Here is a 17,272-nt window from a genome sequence, read left to right as displayed (position 1 = left end):
TAACAAGGTCTCGATTGACTTTTCGATAGGTTTTGTATGTTTAACATATCAGTTCACTCTGAAGAATTCATGATTTATACTTGTTTGAGCAAGGATCTATTTTTAATTTGTTTATTGTAATTTGCCTGATTTACTTACTGTCAAAGCTAACTTTTTCGAGATTGCAATCCCTATCGAGACGAGAAGGAATGAATAAGAAAGCAAAGGAATCCTATGATATTATATTAACAAGAGACAATTTTTTTAAAAAAAAAAACTAAAAAATAAAAAAGGTGAAAAGAAATTGCAACATCTTGTGTGGCATACAAAAAATTGGACTTATAAAAGTCTTTGTCTAACTATTAATCCTTTCATTTGTTTCTAGTTTTTCAATTATAATAAGCTCCACTTATTATTTCTCCATTTCCCCTCTCATACTGCTACAACTGGTAAGTTATAAGTCAACAGTCAGCAACTTATCGATGAAAAATATTAATTTTTATTTGTTTTAAAAGAAATGATTTAAGTTATGTACACACAGTGTAAAGATTTTTTTTTTACATTTTTAATTAAATTTTGATATGTGATACCTGATTAATTATCATTTATATCACATCAAGAAGTAATATTTTTCAAGAGAGCTAATAATTGACATATTATGTAAAAATATGTTCATATACCCCTTAGTATGGGTTTATTACACGTTTTCAGAAGTGCAAATTGATTACTATTATCCTAATTTATGCTACATACTTTTGTTTTTAAATACGGCAAGACAATTTATATCCATGCAACTGTTTACAACTTCTTTTAGGCATTTAAAAAAATTCTCTTTTCTTAAATTTCATTATTAGAGAGTGGAGTACCTTCATATATTTGATCAGAAAGTATAACGCAGGATATAATTTGTTCTAAAATATAACACAGGATAAAAATAATTTATTTTCGATAATAAAAGAGCTAATATGACTTTTTTTTTATCCTAGTATATTTTAAGATCTAGAAAGCTACAAGTCATAGAAACACTATGATTTGAAGTGTGTGGGAAAAAGGATAAGGATCCCAAGAAAATGACATAGTGAAAAATTGAAAATCTTTTGGAACATTAAAAATGAAAAAAATAAATATAAAAATATCTAAGAAAAAGTGGAGGCCATTATGTTTATAATTGAGACTTTATGCCTGAATGTGAATCAAACATCCAATCATTTTAGGGAAAAAGGATTCTTTTAATATCTTTATGATTTGATTAGTCCATCTTAGGAATAACTCTGCGGACCTTACTCAAACACTCCACAAATTGAGGGGTCTAATCTCATCCCATCAACAAAAACTATGTCCTTTTCTTTATTTCTTTTTGATTTCCGACTTGGTGTTATGTATTCGTATTGAATTTGATTTCATGTTGAGAAGCCTCATATTAGGAGGTAAAATGTTTTCTAACAAAAAGGACTTCGTATTCAAAGAGAATCAGGTTTGATATTTCTGATTAAGAATAAAAAAATATGTATCACTCTACCACAATCCTGATTGGTTTTTGTTTTTTTTAAAAGAAGCACAAGCAATTAGTAATTCAATTTATTTGGCAAGGTAACACAACTAGCTCATTGACTTTGCTCATCTCTTTTTACTTTTATTTTTGGTGTTCAAAACTCACTAGCTCGATTAATTCAAATGTTGTTATCACAAGTTTCTTCATTTCCAAACCTCGGAATCAAGTTACAAACTTAATGTTTTTTTTAATCTCTTTAATTATATCATGGGAGGGAGAAGGAAAAACTACGCTACTGATGGAATTCGAACTTTCTATCTCGTATGTGAAAGGAAAAGAATTCACTAAGTGAGCTAGTCTTCAACTCTAATATGACCTTTATTCGTTATAACATTGAAGTTATAAAACTATTCTCTATCACATAACACTAAAGTCATTAAACTTTATCCGTAATAACATAGAGACTTATCTATTAACGTGACTTTACTGTTAAACTAAATCGAATAAACTTTCATCACTTTAGTGTAATAAAACGATAAATATATGATTTTATTATTATAGTGGATAAAGTTGAATTCATCACCCCCACCCCCTATTTTTTCTTCTTATATTCTTATTATCATGTCTTGAACCCTCTAACTCCCCAAAATCCTACATTCTTGAAGCATATATATGGTGCATGATGACTTTGATTAGTGAATCCAAGTATCTTAATCCATTAAAATATTTATACTCATAGAATCATTAACACTTTTTTCTTAGTGTGTATGTGCATATATGCTCATAAGATAATGCAGAATATGAATTTGATCCTACCATTACACACTTTTTTAATTATAATAATTACTTATCACTTATTCCCACTGTTTGTACATATATTGGCAAAAGAATACGAATTTGATCCCTCCACCATTACTAGCATATATTTAAGCTCTTGTTTTGTCGTAAATTCTGAAATTGAAACTTGAAAATTTGTGTTTTTATGATTAAAAAACTAGCTATTATTCCAAATACAATAAGTAATTCTAAATACTATTATGCTATATTCTTAAAATGACGACACCCTTACTCTATTTTTTTTTTTGGGGACAAAAATTGTAAAAAGTCATAAAAGCACCACAGAAAATTGAATCTTTTTTCATGCAACACTAAAAATTGTGTAACAAAGATAAAAATAATCACTTGTAAAATAGCCTTATAAGCTCAAATGACAAAGTATTGTTTTGGTTTGATCTTTAGGATCGTTATTATGTCCCCTTGAATTTCAACTCTAAGGGAATTACGATGATTTAATTTCTGAATTCGCCTTTTATGACTTTTAACTTTTCCATTTGCCTAAACCACGATGCACCAATGAATCTCATTGAGTTTAACCACGATTCATGAGCTCGTGGTTAGCTTAAATGTGAGTCCATGACGATGAACGTGATGGTTGAAACCCAACTCTTATAATGTGGTGACTCTACCCATAGTATGTTAGGTTTTCTTGAGCTTTTTGGTGTTGATTAGGTGCTTCACTATTTGGTACACTTCTTTAGACTATAATTCTCGAAAACAATATTTCTACCTCTCGTGATTGTAAGGTCTGCATACACTCTATCCAACCCCAGTTGTGAAATTTAATTGGCTATGATGTTGTTGTCGTAGTCTTCACACTATAATTCAGAGATGAAATCGCGCAATTTGTTATAGATTTGCTCGTTGTTACTAAAGGAATCCTTGTAAGTAACGGATACGAAAGACGAAAAAAAATGAAAAAATTGAAAATGAACGAAGAAAGATATGAAACAAAAGTTGTTTATTTCTGTTTTCTTCTTTTGTAATCTGTTTCAGAAACAATGGATGAAAAAGGGAGATCAAATTATACAATTGAAACAAAGATCTCTACCTTTTTTTCTCTTCAAATTAAGCTGAAATTCTCCTTCTCACAGCAGCACAAATCACAGAAAAATTCACTTCAAGAAGAAGACCCTGAAACTCTCGGAGAACTCACCGGAAACAGAGGCAAAAGCTGTGGTTGAGAATCTCTCGGTGTTCTTCTCGGTGAAGGATGCAAATAAAACTTCTTCTCAGCAATAGCTTTATCTTCTTCAGACAGATTCGTTAATGGCGAAGATTTATTAAATGGGTCTTCATTCAATGGCGTAACAGGGCTTAAAGCAAGCGAAGGGAAATCTAGAATACTCGGTGAGAGAATCTCCAGTTTGTTCCGAGGAGAAAAACTCGAATTCTGAGCATGAATTCCAGGAATCAAAGGGCTAATCATAAACCCATTTTTCAAACTGTTTCTCCTTTCGTAGAGCTTGAACCCTGGTTTTTTCGGTGCGTTTCGAATTGGGGGAATTGAACTTTTGGCTGAATTTGAATTTGAAGAGGAAGATGGATCTGAGCCAGATGCTTGTTTAGCAGTTTCAGATGATCCAGTTAGCATTTGAACAACTTGTTTGAAGGAAGAAGTATCAGCTTGAACAAAAGTTGTTGGGTATGGGTTAGTTGTTTCAGATCTAGAAATTGTTTTTGGGGTCAGTGGTGGGGTTGGATTTTGGATAACTGATCCATTGCTGTTGCTTGTAGGACTTGTTCCATTGCTTCTTGGTGAGTTAATGGAAGATGGGTTCTCTCTATCTTGAATTCTTGAAGTGATTTCCATTGTTACTATCTCAAATGAAAATCAACAACAAGAAGAAGATGAAAGAAGAGAAGAAAGCAAAGTTTGTTTGGAGTGAAAAACAAGGCTAATGGGGAAGAAAGAATAGAAGGATTACAAGTAATTTTGCTTTTGTTTGTGGACTTTGTCCACTTTGTTTGTGCCTTCAAGTCTTTTCTTTTTCTCTTTTAAGACTAATTTTCTCTCCTCAACCACAAAAAAGACTCTTTTCTCTTTCTCTCTTGTTATATTTGCTTTTATGGTGCGAGGTTTTTCGTGAAATGAATATAATTCTTCTTACTCTTAACTAAATATCGGAAACAGAGACTCTCTATCTTCACAAGATGGTAATAGGATTTGCGTATACCCTATTCTTTTCAGATCCCACTTAGTAAGAGTTCACTAGGTATGTTGTTGTTTTTTACTCTTAACTAAATATTTTGAGTGGTAATTTTCTTTTGGTAAAATGTTATTCCTTTTAGTGGATTAATCGAGGCCATGAAAAGGTATCAGATATCAATGACGAGTTCAAACTATAATCTATAGATTCATGAAAATTCAATAACTTTTATTCAAATTTTATATATATAATAAGAAATCTATTAAATATTTCAACTACAAACATAGTTATAATTAAATATTAATTTGAAATCGCGATAGAAACTTAACAACAACAATATACTCAATGAAATCTCACTAACTGAAATTTGAAGAGGATAAATGTACACATACCTTATCACTATCTCAAAAAGATGAAGAGGTCAATCACGTTAGAAACTCATATATATTAAATTTTGAATGTGTAACTCGTAAAAGAGAGTGAGGTAAGGGTAGGAGGGAAAAAGGGGGTGGTGGGGGTGAAAAGGGATGGTTGATTGGGCAATAGAGAAAATGCAACCCACAATAGTCAATTTAGATAAGAAAAAGAAAAAAAGGTGTGTTGGGGTGTATTGGTGGAATTTAGGGCGTCAGCATCAAAATTGGCCAAAGAGTTGGAATTTCATTATCAAAGCATATTGAGCTGTACATTGACTTCAGAGCCCTGACCTCTGGCCCCTCTTTTCTACTGTCAACTACTCACTTGCACACTCACTTGCTATTCTGATTGAGAGTGAACATGTTAACTTGTCATCTCTATACATACATTTTTTTGACTAAACAAAAATAACAAGACTTTTATAATTGTGGTGTGTTGAAGAACAAAAAAAAAATTCACATGAGATGAGTGATTATTTTATTAGGCTTGGATAATTTTCCTTCTTCTGAACTAGCTGATTTGAACGATTGATATGTTTGAATCAGCTAGTGTGTATCTTGACTAAGCAAAAACGATAAGACTTTCACAATTGTGGTGTGTTGAAGAATTAAAAAGAATCCACATGACAATCCTTCTTTCTTTTGAACTAGCTTTTTGGGATACGTTACGCTCAAGACCTAATTTTAGCATGGTGTTGCATCTGGGAGATAGTATCATAATCAACTTCCACGTATCTTAACTAAGCAAAAGTATCTTAACTAAGCAAAAGCCCTTCACAATTGTGATTCATTGTCTGTGATTTCTTGCTTGAAACCCAGTCGACCCTTGAGTCTCAATCCGAACCATTTTGAGAAGTCTCAAGACACTATATGGACCTATAGGAAAGTCTCAAGCCAAAGGACGAGATTCGAACATCAAAAAATAAAGGTATTGGGATGTTATGGTACTAACTATGTCTCATCAATATAAGTATCGAATAACTTTTGATGGTTCTATTGAATTCCAAATTCCAAAAGTGTCTATACATTTTCATAAAGAAAAATAAAAATAAAAAAAGAGGAAAGTTGTGAGAAACACCGTCCGTGACTTCAGCCTTTTGAGCGCTTTCGTTGTTTTTCTTCCTTCAAATCATTGAGAATGCATCTATTTTCATTATATTGACCCTACCATTCTTTTTTAACTTTCTTTCTCACTTGATTTTTTTCTTTATTTTACATATGTAAAATCTTGTATTAAACTCATTTACAAGAGCTTCACCAAACATAATTAGTTCTAAACTTGGATGAAATAAGGTAAATTGATATAAGACTAATTAGGGTGTGTTTGGTATGATGAAAACATGTTTTTTAAAATATAAAAATAAGTGATTTTTCGACTTATTTTCAGGTGGTGTTAGGTAAGTAAGTAAAAAATACTATCCTAAAATTATTTGAATATAATCAAGGAAACATTATGGTTTGAGAGTGTGGGATGGTGGAGGGGATGAGTTATGGGGGTGGTAGAGGTATGTTGGATGATTGGAATGAGTGTGATTAAATTCGAAATTGTGTGTTGTAAGATTCATTTTAAGAGGTGATATTTTCACCAAAAAAAAAAAATTCATTCTCAAAAACTTGAACATGAAACTTTTGTTAAGAAAAAATGAATCACGACCGTTCCATCGTAACGACTGTTGAATAGTAGCAAAAGATATATATTGGTCCCAAAGTCTCAACAATCAATGTTGCCAAACAAGTTCAGCCAACCACTTAAAAGTATATAATATGTTAGAATATGAAGGGGGAAAAAATAAATTGCATTAAACACAAAGCAATTGCAATAATTGAGTGATTAATTTTTTCAACGGAAGTTTATTTATTGCTCAAACATCAAACCTATCTATTGTAAGGTCAAAGTGAGAGATTTTTTACTAGTACTCCATAGGCCATCAGTCTATTTTTATTTATCCAGTATTGATTTGGTACGTCTCTAAGGAAACAATAAATATGATGATAATTTATTATATTACCATTTGAATTTGACAAATTCATTATTTTGAAAAATGATTATATTTATAATTTAGGATAAATTAGGAATTAAGTGATAAATTATCTGTGATTTTTCAAATTAAACATCTATTTTTTAGTATCGTGGACAAGTAAAAATGGACGGAGAGAGTACTTATTTAAAGTAATGGGAAAGCATTCTCTAAGCACTTGAAAAAGGTGTATAATAAAATTCCCATTCAATTGGAATTGGAACTAATGATAATTAAGGGGCATAAAAGAAGTGGAGCACTAAGTAAAATAAGCACTAATTATGTACTTATTTTCAAAAGCAAACACACCTTTCTTTGAATTAGTTCTCCATTCAATTATTCAATACTATCAAAAAAATTTAATTATTTTTTTGAATAAATTGAGTTTCAAAACCCATAATGAAAGTGAAATATAAAACTTCTATAAATGTTAATTTACTAAAGTTAAAAACTAATCAACGTGCTTAGTCTGATTGTTTTACTCTGATACTGACTAAGTTTGAAATTAATTAATTTAATACATAATCTTTGATAATATAATAATGTTTACTAATTTGGCCGGCTTGACTTAAATTGTTAGACAATATTTTCACAGTAGGTAGGCTGTAATTATTATTATTATTATAATAATAATTATTATTATATTTATAATTATTCTGTGTGCTTTTTATGTTTGGATAGAATAGTGACAAGATTAAGTGAATCCTACTCTGATAATTGCTGGCCTAGCTAACCCTAGTAGGGTCCAAATTAATTTTCCATTGGTTTAATCTCTAAGTTACATATCTTATTAATTATGATTAGGAATTATTATAATTAATTAATATCTTAGTAGTTTGGATATTTAAGGACTAAGTCACATGTGAGGTTTTAGAGTATGTCCAACCCTAGGAAGCTGTCCATTAAGGAAAGTGTACAACAATCCAAACACTAATATTCATCTACTTTTGACTTTTTTTAAAAAATGAACACATTTCGCATCGACTGAATCACTTTTTTGGTATAGTTTTAAAATCGATGAATCATATGATCTAATACAAATTCATGGAGCATATATTTGTTATTAGGACGAGTTCAAATTTAACTTTAAGGAAGAAGGAAAAAAAATTGTATCTTCCGTCTTCTTTATTTAAGCAGTGTTCTAATATAAAAATTGTGAAATTTGGAGGGGGGAAAAAGTAGTATTTGTTTAAATTTAAAGTGGTATTTGGGAATAAGAGTTGTATTTGGATAGGAGTACAATTGAAATTATTTTTTAAATTTCTGTGAATGATTTGAAGTGAAAATTATGAAAATAGCTTTTTAAAGTTTTCTAAATTTCGAAAAATTCATAAATTTCAAAAAAAAAATTTGCAATTTTATGTTCAAACAGTTTTCTGAAAAGAAAAAAAAGAAGTAAAAATTATCCATAACGAAACAAGCATTAAATATGTTGTTATTTAGTAGCTCGATCATAGAACAACTGACTGTTAATCGATTAGGACATATAGTTTGTTCCAGAATTGATAAGCCCAAGAATTTATTTTTGTATATAAAAAAAAATAAAAATTGTAACATCAAATGTCATAGTAACTCTTTGAACTATTCAATTTCCTAGCAAGATTTGCAGTTACTTTCACAATAAATTGTTTGAGGATAATATAATTTAAATTGTTGGGAAAAACGACAAGAGATAGAAATAATATAAGGTGTGGAGTCATTGCTTGTTTGTTGAGAAAAAATAATATTGGATTTGAAATAGTTGAGAAGTAAATTGGAACATTTATGTCAAGTGATCATGAAAATGATAGAAAATTAGTATTATTTGAATCGAGAATTTATTAAAAATAATTTGTCTAACTTTATAAGATAAGAACAATGATAGCTAATCGATATTCATTTCTGATTAATCAAGTTCCAAATAAATATATATAAAAACTTTCATGAAAGTTGTCAAATTTTATAAGTGGGAACTCAAGTTTAGATCATTGCTATTGAAGAAAATCTAAAGGGAATCCATGTGGCTTGTCTTGTTTGGATACAGCACTGTCACATTTGCAGAAACTAAATTACAAAATTGAGTTGATTTTCTTGGTTGGTTTCACAGCTGAGTAATGAGTAAACAAGAAGCACTTTATAGTACTTTTATGTTATTTTCTTGAAGAATTATTTTGAAGGGGCAACTAATGTGACAACCCTGACGGTGGGCGGATCAAGCAGGATTGAAAGTTTCACATTGAAATAAGAAAGGAAAATAAAGAGTATTTTATAAGATATAACTGAAGTTCACATAGTACATATGCTTTTGGAGATTGATGTGGTATAGGCCAAAAGATAATTCATATTTGTCTAATATCTAGTATCTACGTTCTAAGTGAACATTACGTGCACCATAGGTTTGGGTCATGATAAATATGGTATCAGAGACAGTTCTCCCTCAATATGATTGTGGGGCAAACCTTAGTGATGACATAGAGTCCTTAAACAGAGTGTAGTGACACTCTTTAAAAAGAGTAATCAAGTAGGACTGACAGACTTCTTTGAAGATGAGGTGTCCATAGAATTTTACATAATTTCGACATTCAAATAAAAAGGAAAGGACATGGGTGAAGTTCATATAGTATGACGCTTTTGGGGTACGATTTGACGTAACCCGAAAAATAAATCTATATAAACCTAAATTCAATGCAGATAATACATGACATAAGACGAGTTTTTGTCTACTCCTCTCTTATATAGTCATGATGCCCTTAATGTTTGGTTTTGAAGAAGTCCTTAGTTGGTTTAAGCCACTTAATCAAACTTAATTAGTTCTCCATTATTATATTAAAAACAATTAGTGATACTTTTCTTTTTAAATTATTTTGTGAGCTTCCCTGGAAGTGAATAGTGGGAGAAAGAAAATGTAAGAGAAGAGAATCTTTTGTGACCTTTGAGATTGAAATTGTGAATTTTAATTGTATAAAGTGGTGTTTTAAGGTACATAATTTTATTTTTTAAAAAAACAAAGTCGTACTAATTGCCTTGGATCTCTGTTCACTTCAAAATCAAACAAGTACATTAAAAAAATTAAAATGATTATTTTCCTAATACGTGTGCTTACTCGTTTGGATATTTAATTTTATCTATCATTCTTAATTAAGGTTCAACAAAGGGATAATAATAATAATAATAATAATAATAAGTGATTGTGTCTCTTTTCTCTCTTGGAGCAACGATAAAGTTGTCTTTGTGTTACCTATAGGTCATATGTTCGAGTTGTTGAAGCAGTAACTAGCGACTTGCATTAGAGTAGAATGTCTACATTTCATCCCTTGATTGTGATTTTCTCCGGAATCTACTAAACCAAATATTTTATGTATCAAATTATGTTTTTTTTTTTAATATTTATAAAATTGTTCAATTTTTCTATAGAAGAAACTTATTTTGTTATTATTCAAAGTCATTGAACTAGTAAATACATCATTATTCAAACTAGCTGGCGAAGTGACTTTTGAGAGAGTCCATCGCCGAATTTGTCGTCAAATAAGAATATTTCCATCTTATTAATTAAAAGTACCTAATAACGATAGGATGGCTCAACAATATTAATGTTAAAATATTGAATTATTTGTTAACTTTTCCTTTTGAGCACACAAGATTTTGACTTAACGATGAATAAATTGAAAGAAAATCACAAAAAAATAGAATCATTCACATCCTAACAATAAAAAGAACTATTTCATCTATCTAAAGTTTGATGAATAGAATTACTCGATAATATCTTCATTTTAAGATATGGAGGATGTGCTTGTTCATTATTCACTTGCATTGTATATGAATGTTTGGATTGAAACTATATAATATATATTTAAAATCTTAAATTCGCTTTTGACTTAAATCATAGCAAAAAGAATGAGTTAGAACACATAAAAGGAACAAATGAAAGGCCATATTTGAATATGTAATCTATGAGTAGATTTTTGTTTTAATATTTTCCACCCAATATTTTGTATCTGTATTGGAGTTCGATCAATCCGAATTCACGTCAGGTAAGGCCCCACTCGAGATAGTGTTGCTAATTCAAAACTTCTGATTAAGGAAGGATCAGTCAAGTGTTTAAGCAAATTTATACAAATATTTAAATCTAGAGTCTTCAGTTTAAGGGGTAATACTATTAGATGGGATAAAAGGGACCACTTCAAAAGTACATTTTTTATAATTTCTTTTTTCTTACGAGGTTCATGAATAGTAGACAAAAATCTAGCTGTCACAATTTTGTTTATGTTTTCTGGTCAATTTCCTAAATAATATCTTATAGTATAGTAAGTAAGAATTTACTGTAATTCTTAGGAAGTTTCGTACTTTGATTTGTACTTTATTTTTCTTAAAATAAAATTATTCAATACCCTATTTTTTAAGTGTATTTTGCTACTGCAATAGTGGGGAACTGGAAAACAAATTTAGATTTTTCAAAGTAAACTTCATGGAAACACCAATGATATTTTGAAGGAGACAAGCTTTTGATAAAGTCAATATTATTAATTATTGTTATGATGACGTTTTCTAGAAAAGGATATTATAATCCTCATTTCAAATCATGGAGAAATCAACATATTTGTCAAAGTTGGTGCAGTGATATTACTATTACACAGAATACACTTGTCCCTCGTGATTGGGTAAATATTCGTAAAAGGAATTTATAATGTCTTGAGCTAATAGTAAAAGATTGAACGCACAAATTCTTTCAAATGGTATCAGAACCAAACATATTGTATCATAAAGACAAATAGAGAGTGAAATGTGCAACTTAGATAGTGGCTGAGAACTGTTCAAAACTCAGCATAGACAAAAAACATTAGATGATTCTTCTCATTTGTCCTAATTTTGGTGGACAGAGTTATTAGATATCCCGTGGAATTAGTCCAGGTCAGCACGATCATCAAGAAAAGTGCAAATAGGATATTGAGGAAATGACATTTTTGCAGCTTACTTAAATCATCAAAGGACTTTAATTCATGAGTTTAACAGAACCTTATAGCTAAGGTACACGCGGGGGGGGGGGGGGGGGNGGGGGGGGGGGAGAAGAGAATAAATTGCTGACATGATTTGAAGATGAAAATATTGCTGAGTCACTTACTGATGAGTATTTGTTGGATTCACCAGATGTGAAGCCAAATAAGCTTGTCAAATAAGTGAAAATTGGTTCTGTCAAAGTGCTCTAGCCACACTTTTGAACTCATTCAAGCAAGAATGCAGTATTTTCTGTCGCTTCTGAAGTGATTGACGTTCGTTTTCTAGAGAATCTATAGCTCCAGGTGCAACAAACATGTCCATGAATTTTTCATCATTCACAGCAAACAAATTCAGCCCAAGTGCTACAAAAAGACGTTCTCGACTGTTGACAAATAGGAAATAATGTCAGTTTTGTAGTTACTGGACAACCTTAATGAAGTATAGAAATTAAAATGTGCAACAAGGAGGTGTTGTATGAGGACAGTCTTGTAATAAACTAACTATAAGTTGTATATTAATCACTACTGGGTTAAAATTTTGTGTCTGGCTAGAGATTGAGAAATTATCTAGTGAGTTAGATGCTAATTCAGTGTTAATATGCATACACAGTTGATACATATACACATAATATAGGAATTCTTACAATAAACTAATAGGGTCAGAGAAAGTTAGTAGCGTACCATGGAGTTAAGAATCCAGAATTCAATGTTGATGCCACGCTGCGTTCTACCAAAACTTCACGTATTCGAGCAAAATGCTGGGCAGCTGATGAGCATATCTCTGCATAAGTAGAGACCGGTCTTGATATGTTGTCCCCATTTCCAAACAAAAGGCTCTCGCCATTTTGGCCATGGTTTCTAGCATTGCCTGTAATTCTAGGTTGGCGTTTTCTTGCTCCAACTTCGACACAGTTTCCAAGTTCCCTTTTGATACCATAATTTCCATCGGAAGGTTGGTCAGGAGATGGGGTCTCGGGCACAGTCATTTGGCATTCTCGTAGGGCATCCCTGCTTTCTGTAACTTTTCCAGGTGTGGTTTCCTGAGCACTTTTTTCAGGGGGTATGTTTTCTTGGTCTTTCATTGCTTCTTTGCGCAATGCAGCACCCCCATCAGATAACTCGAGACATAATGGACTAGCTGTGGCTTGATTTAATTGGTACATTGAGTTTGTACCAGAGCTAAAACTCCCAATAAAGTTGTTCTCGTAGCAGACATGAGAATATGGACTTGTAACTGAATCAAGATGATGTCGGAGTAGTTGCTTGCACTCTTTGGATAGATCTTTCATAAAATGGTTGTAGGATTGCCTTTGAGCAGCATGAAAACCAATGTATCCCTCCATATCCACTGGTCTATGTCCATCTGCATAGAGAAAATGATATTCAAACCATCAAAAAACGACCGTAATTCGTGGAACTGCATGTGATATTCCAACTTTAGAATGCTATATAGAGAACTCCATCAACTGTTTCTGCTTCAATAAACAGCATAACTCTTTTTTCAAAACTATGAGTTAAGATTTATCACTGCATCACACAATCTTAAAAAAAGGATGACAGAAACAAGAAAACAAAAACCTATTGATATCTTTAATACTAAATACAGGTCTCCTAAAGGTCAGCTTATCTATTTCGTGAAAGAAAATTTCAGCTCATATAGTAAATAGTCTAATGAAGCAGCATGTATCTCAGACTCGAGACAAAAATACAACTTGAATTCTTACTGTTGGAGTCATTTCCATGATTTTTCTCAATGGAAATATCGAAGAGGTTTCCCAAAACAAAAGCCAAACGATCACAAGCTGTGTCAAGAAGAGGAGCAAGCCAAGATCGAGCTGCAGCTCGTGCAATCTCTGCAGCTGCCTCAGTAATTCCCCTACCACCACCACGGCCAGTATGAGCAAGCAAAATGTTAGCCACCTGTCACCAACTCTGTTAAATTGAATTCCCAATTTCTAACACAAAAGTTTTTTTTTCTTTGAAAGAAAATACCTTCTCCCTGGACACAGGTGGGCATTTGATTGAATAGGTTGCACATCGAAATTCATGCATCACCCTCTCAAAGGCAGCACCACCATAAAGTCGAAGGGTCGCATTTGGAGGTTTAATTTCAGCTGTAACACTAGGCCAACTCCCAATACCACTCTCTAACCGTTCTTCCTCTGTTGTTTTCCCCCATTGCTCAGGGGCTGGATCTGCAGCACCATCAATAAGTGCCTCCTTCATCAAATAACAAGAAAACCAATTCAGAAATAATTTCATCACTAAAAGATACATTAAACTTGGTACAACAAAACATAGTGGCAAAGTCATAACCATTGCAGATATGCTGAAAGCCTGGAAGTAACACTTTAAACAGATCACACAAAATGCTAATTAGGAGTACATATATTATGTATATTTTAGAAGCAGTACTGACCACATGATTGCATAATGCGGCAGCGTGCAACATGGCAGATTTTCGAAGATGGGCAACATCAGATGTTGCATTTATCTTGCATTCCATTCTAGCTAAATCAGCAGTGACTTCACCACATCGCTGTTCCAGCAGAGCAAGTGTTGCTGGTGCAGCTTCTTTGTATCTTCTCTGGAGCTCAGCCTCCAAAAAATCTCTCAGACAACCAAACCCAACATAGGACCTATATTTCTCTTCATCAAACCCACCTTTAACACTATCACGCAAATAGTGTAACATCTCTGCATCCACTTGAGATATTTGACGGCGAAACTCATCATTGGAAATTGTGCCTCGATCCTTAGGTAGGGCGACAAAAAAGGGACGAGTATTCTCCCCAAGATAACCACTTGCACTCAAATACCGATCTACTTCCCAGCGTTCAGTGAATTCCTGAACATGGATTATATCACAATTAGATCTAGTACAGTGAGAGGAAAAGCCAATCCAAAACAATTCATTGAATAGGAAGAGAAGAAGGCAAATATGTTGTTTTTTAAAGAACAAAAAAGGTAGCCTGGTGCACCAAGAAGCTATTTCCTCAGCTTATCTTACACTTCTGCAAGAAGCTATTTCCATTTTCCTCAGTTTGAACATGTGACACATGACCACGGAAGCAACTTTTACCATAGCACAAAGGCTCCAAAAGAAGACAAACATGTATCAAGTGAAATTTATCATCTAAGAAATATCATTGATGATCAGTCACTGTACAGGCAACTTCCCCAATAATCTAGGAGATAACTTTCTTCCAGCTTCATTTTCTTTCCGATTAAAAAAAGCAAAGATTTTGCATTTGCATTTTAGAAATCTCTGCTCTTATCACATAATGTAGTTATTTATCTATTAAAGTTAACAGACACAAAAACATTAGAGCATATGCAAAAACTTCTTATCATCAATACTGAAAACAACATTTGACATGTGCAAGCGTGAGCCAAGAAACTTGGTGTTCATACCTTGAGCCGGTTATCAAATTTGGAGACAACAATGACTGTCCTCCTAAAGCTGGGATCAATCTCTCGAATAGTGTCCAGCCACAAAGATGAGCACCATTCCACACTGCTCTGCTGAAGGAACAGAATAATTCGATGAGGCGGACTGGCTAGTGACTTCACCATGGATAAAATCTCATCAGGTGTTCTCTCTGGTTCCCCCTTCTTCGCCTGCCAGATGAAATATAATCAGTCCCTCCAAAAACATGTGTGTTAGTCGAGTAGCTGTATGTTCAAAGCCAGATGGAGTAACTTACCTTTAGTACAAATCCAGGTGTATCAATGATGGTAAGATTAGGGCAATGAGCATATTCTGCTCTCATGACAATAGGCTTTGAAGAGACTGCCGCTCTAGTCCTTTTCAAAAGTGACTCAGTCCGAGACTTTATGGTATCTGCAATCGCAGAGGCCAAGACAACTGGACTTCCATATTCTTCTGAATCCTCTTCCTGCATCAAAAATCATATTCCAGAATATCAGCATTTCCTCTTCTATAAATTCAGCACACAACAATTAACTCTCTCTAGATAATCTCCAACATCACACTGATACTCAATTTCTAAATCCAAGGTCTAATCTCTATATACCATTTATCATAAAGCTCGAACAAAGGGCGTGTTATAGTAGGTTGACAACCAACATAAAAACAGACTTTCTTATGATAATTTTCTAAACAAAAGTAGGATTCGTATAACCAATCCCGACTAGTGTGGAATTGAGGCATAGTTAATTGCGGTCTGCTATGTGAATTCTCTATGTCCATTTTGCTCTAATGACAATATATGGCACACTTATCATTTTGTCTGCTTATTTAAGTTTTCCAGGTTTGCTTTGCTAGCTTCCACGTAACACTTCAAATTATTTCAGTGGTAACATATTTTGCATTCAACTTGTATAAACAAAGATTAAGGAGAAAGTGTGTGTGTGTGTGTGTACAGCAGACCTGAAAGCGGCAACGAGGCTCTAAAGCGGATTGGTCATGGACCATTTGCAAGATGAGAGGGCGTCGGGTACCCATTTCAACTTCTCGGACATTGAATCGGAATCCCAATAGGGCTTCGAGGAGGGAGCTTTTCCCATCGGACTGTCCACCAATAGCAACTATTTCAGGAATCGGAAGTTTCTCACCGAAAGCTACAGCGGCTGCTTGAAGCCGATTGTAGGCCTCAAATCGGTCCTTGAATTCTGAACCCGATCTGTTTGGATCCGCGGCATGCTGCTTGTGGTGATGTTTTTTGGAAATGGAAGTACTAGTTGGAGTTTTGGTTGGTGTATTGAGGAAGCTATTGGTGGTAGCCATTGTTGATGGAGATTGGAGCGTAACAATGGAGGAAAATAAGAGACTACGAGCCTAAAGGGGGATTTTTCATCAATTTTGAATTCGAATTTCGGGGGGTGGGGGGTGGGGGAGCCGTTGGGTTTATTGGGCTTAACTTTTGATTTTAGACCAATAAGAGGGCCCAATGAAAATGAACTTTCACTTATAATATTTGAGGCCCAATGAAAATGAACTTTCACTTCTAATATTTGAGGCCCAACTCAAATATCATGATGATTGAAGCCCATTTCTCCCTATTGTTTCTTGGGCTTTTCTTTCCGATAAGAAATAGAGTCGTTCAAAACTAAACCATAACTAATAGAGCAAACAACACAAATCTCACTAGTTCATGGCTTATGTGTCTTTACTTTAGTTTTTGAAATTACCTTCCATACCATATTTACTTCACCATATACATGTTTCTTGAATACATGCGTATCAAATTAGGTGTAATTTATTCTGAATAACATTGTATCCAAGCATGATTCACAGATATCTGTGATACACTGACTCTCTCACTCACCTCTCTCACCTCACGATGTATTTCAGAATGTATCTGGTATCTCATATATATATAAATATAGTGTGATTTGCATGTATCTGGGATACACCGGCTTCTCGCTCACCTCTCTCCCTATA

The 17,272-nt window shown here is 33.0% G+C and overlaps 2 protein-coding genes across 3 annotated transcripts; both read right to left on the bottom strand.

Moving 5' to 3' along the window:
• Positions 1 to 3,254: 3,254 nt before the first annotated feature.
• On the bottom strand, positions 3,255 to 4,350 carry LOC125875494 (VQ motif-containing protein 4-like). Its single transcript, XM_049556475.1, has one exon. The coding sequence runs from the start codon at positions 4,119 to 4,121 to the stop codon at positions 3,429 to 3,431; it is 693 nt and encodes a 230-aa protein (XP_049412432.1). The 5' UTR covers positions 4,122 to 4,350; the 3' UTR covers positions 3,255 to 3,428.
• Positions 4,351 to 11,634: 7,284 nt separating this feature from the next.
• Positions 11,635 to 16,652, bottom strand: LOC125875475 (dynamin-related protein 5A). Of its 2 annotated transcripts, none has more exons than XM_049556429.1 (8): positions 16,259 to 16,652; positions 15,573 to 15,764; positions 15,280 to 15,486; positions 14,285 to 14,713; positions 13,858 to 14,085; positions 13,578 to 13,785; positions 12,547 to 13,228; positions 11,635 to 12,248 (listed from the first exon to the last, which is right to left on the bottom strand). In XM_049556429.1, the coding sequence occupies exons 1-8, from the start codon at positions 16,613 to 16,615 to the stop codon at positions 12,062 to 12,064; spliced, it is 2,490 nt and encodes an 829-aa protein (XP_049412386.1). In that variant the 5' UTR covers positions 16,616 to 16,652; the 3' UTR covers positions 11,635 to 12,061. The 2 variants fall into 2 exon arrangements, with proteins under 2 accessions (XP_049412386.1, XP_049412387.1); XM_049556430.1 differs by having other exon boundaries at positions 11,636 to 12,248; positions 13,590 to 13,785.
• Positions 16,653 to 17,272: the final 620 nt, after the last annotated feature.

This window comes from Solanum stenotomum, chromosome 9 (genome assembly GCF_019186545.1).
Source record: "Solanum stenotomum isolate F172 chromosome 9, ASM1918654v1, whole genome shotgun sequence".
NCBI lineage: Eukaryota > Viridiplantae > Streptophyta > Magnoliopsida > Solanales > Solanaceae > Solanum > Solanum stenotomum.
Note: the sequence above shows the minus strand (reverse complement) of the source record. Positions and strands in the feature narration are given on the sequence as shown.

Coding starts and splice junctions, on each gene's coding strand:
- LOC125875475 (XM_049556429.1), bottom strand. CDS start 16,615: ATGGCTACCACCAATAGCTTCCTCAATACACCAACCAAAACTCCAACT. Junction 14,714..15,279: donor AATTTGATAACCGGCTCAAG/GTATGAACACCA, acceptor ATCCATGTTCAG/GAATTCACTGAACGCTGGGA. Junction 12,249..12,546: donor TCTGGATTCTTAACTCCATG/GTACGCTACTAA, acceptor ATTTGTCAACAG/TCGAGAACGTCTTTTTGTAG.
- LOC125875494 (XM_049556475.1), bottom strand. CDS start 4,121: ATGGAAATCACTTCAAGAATTCAAGATAGAGAGAACCCATCTTCCATT.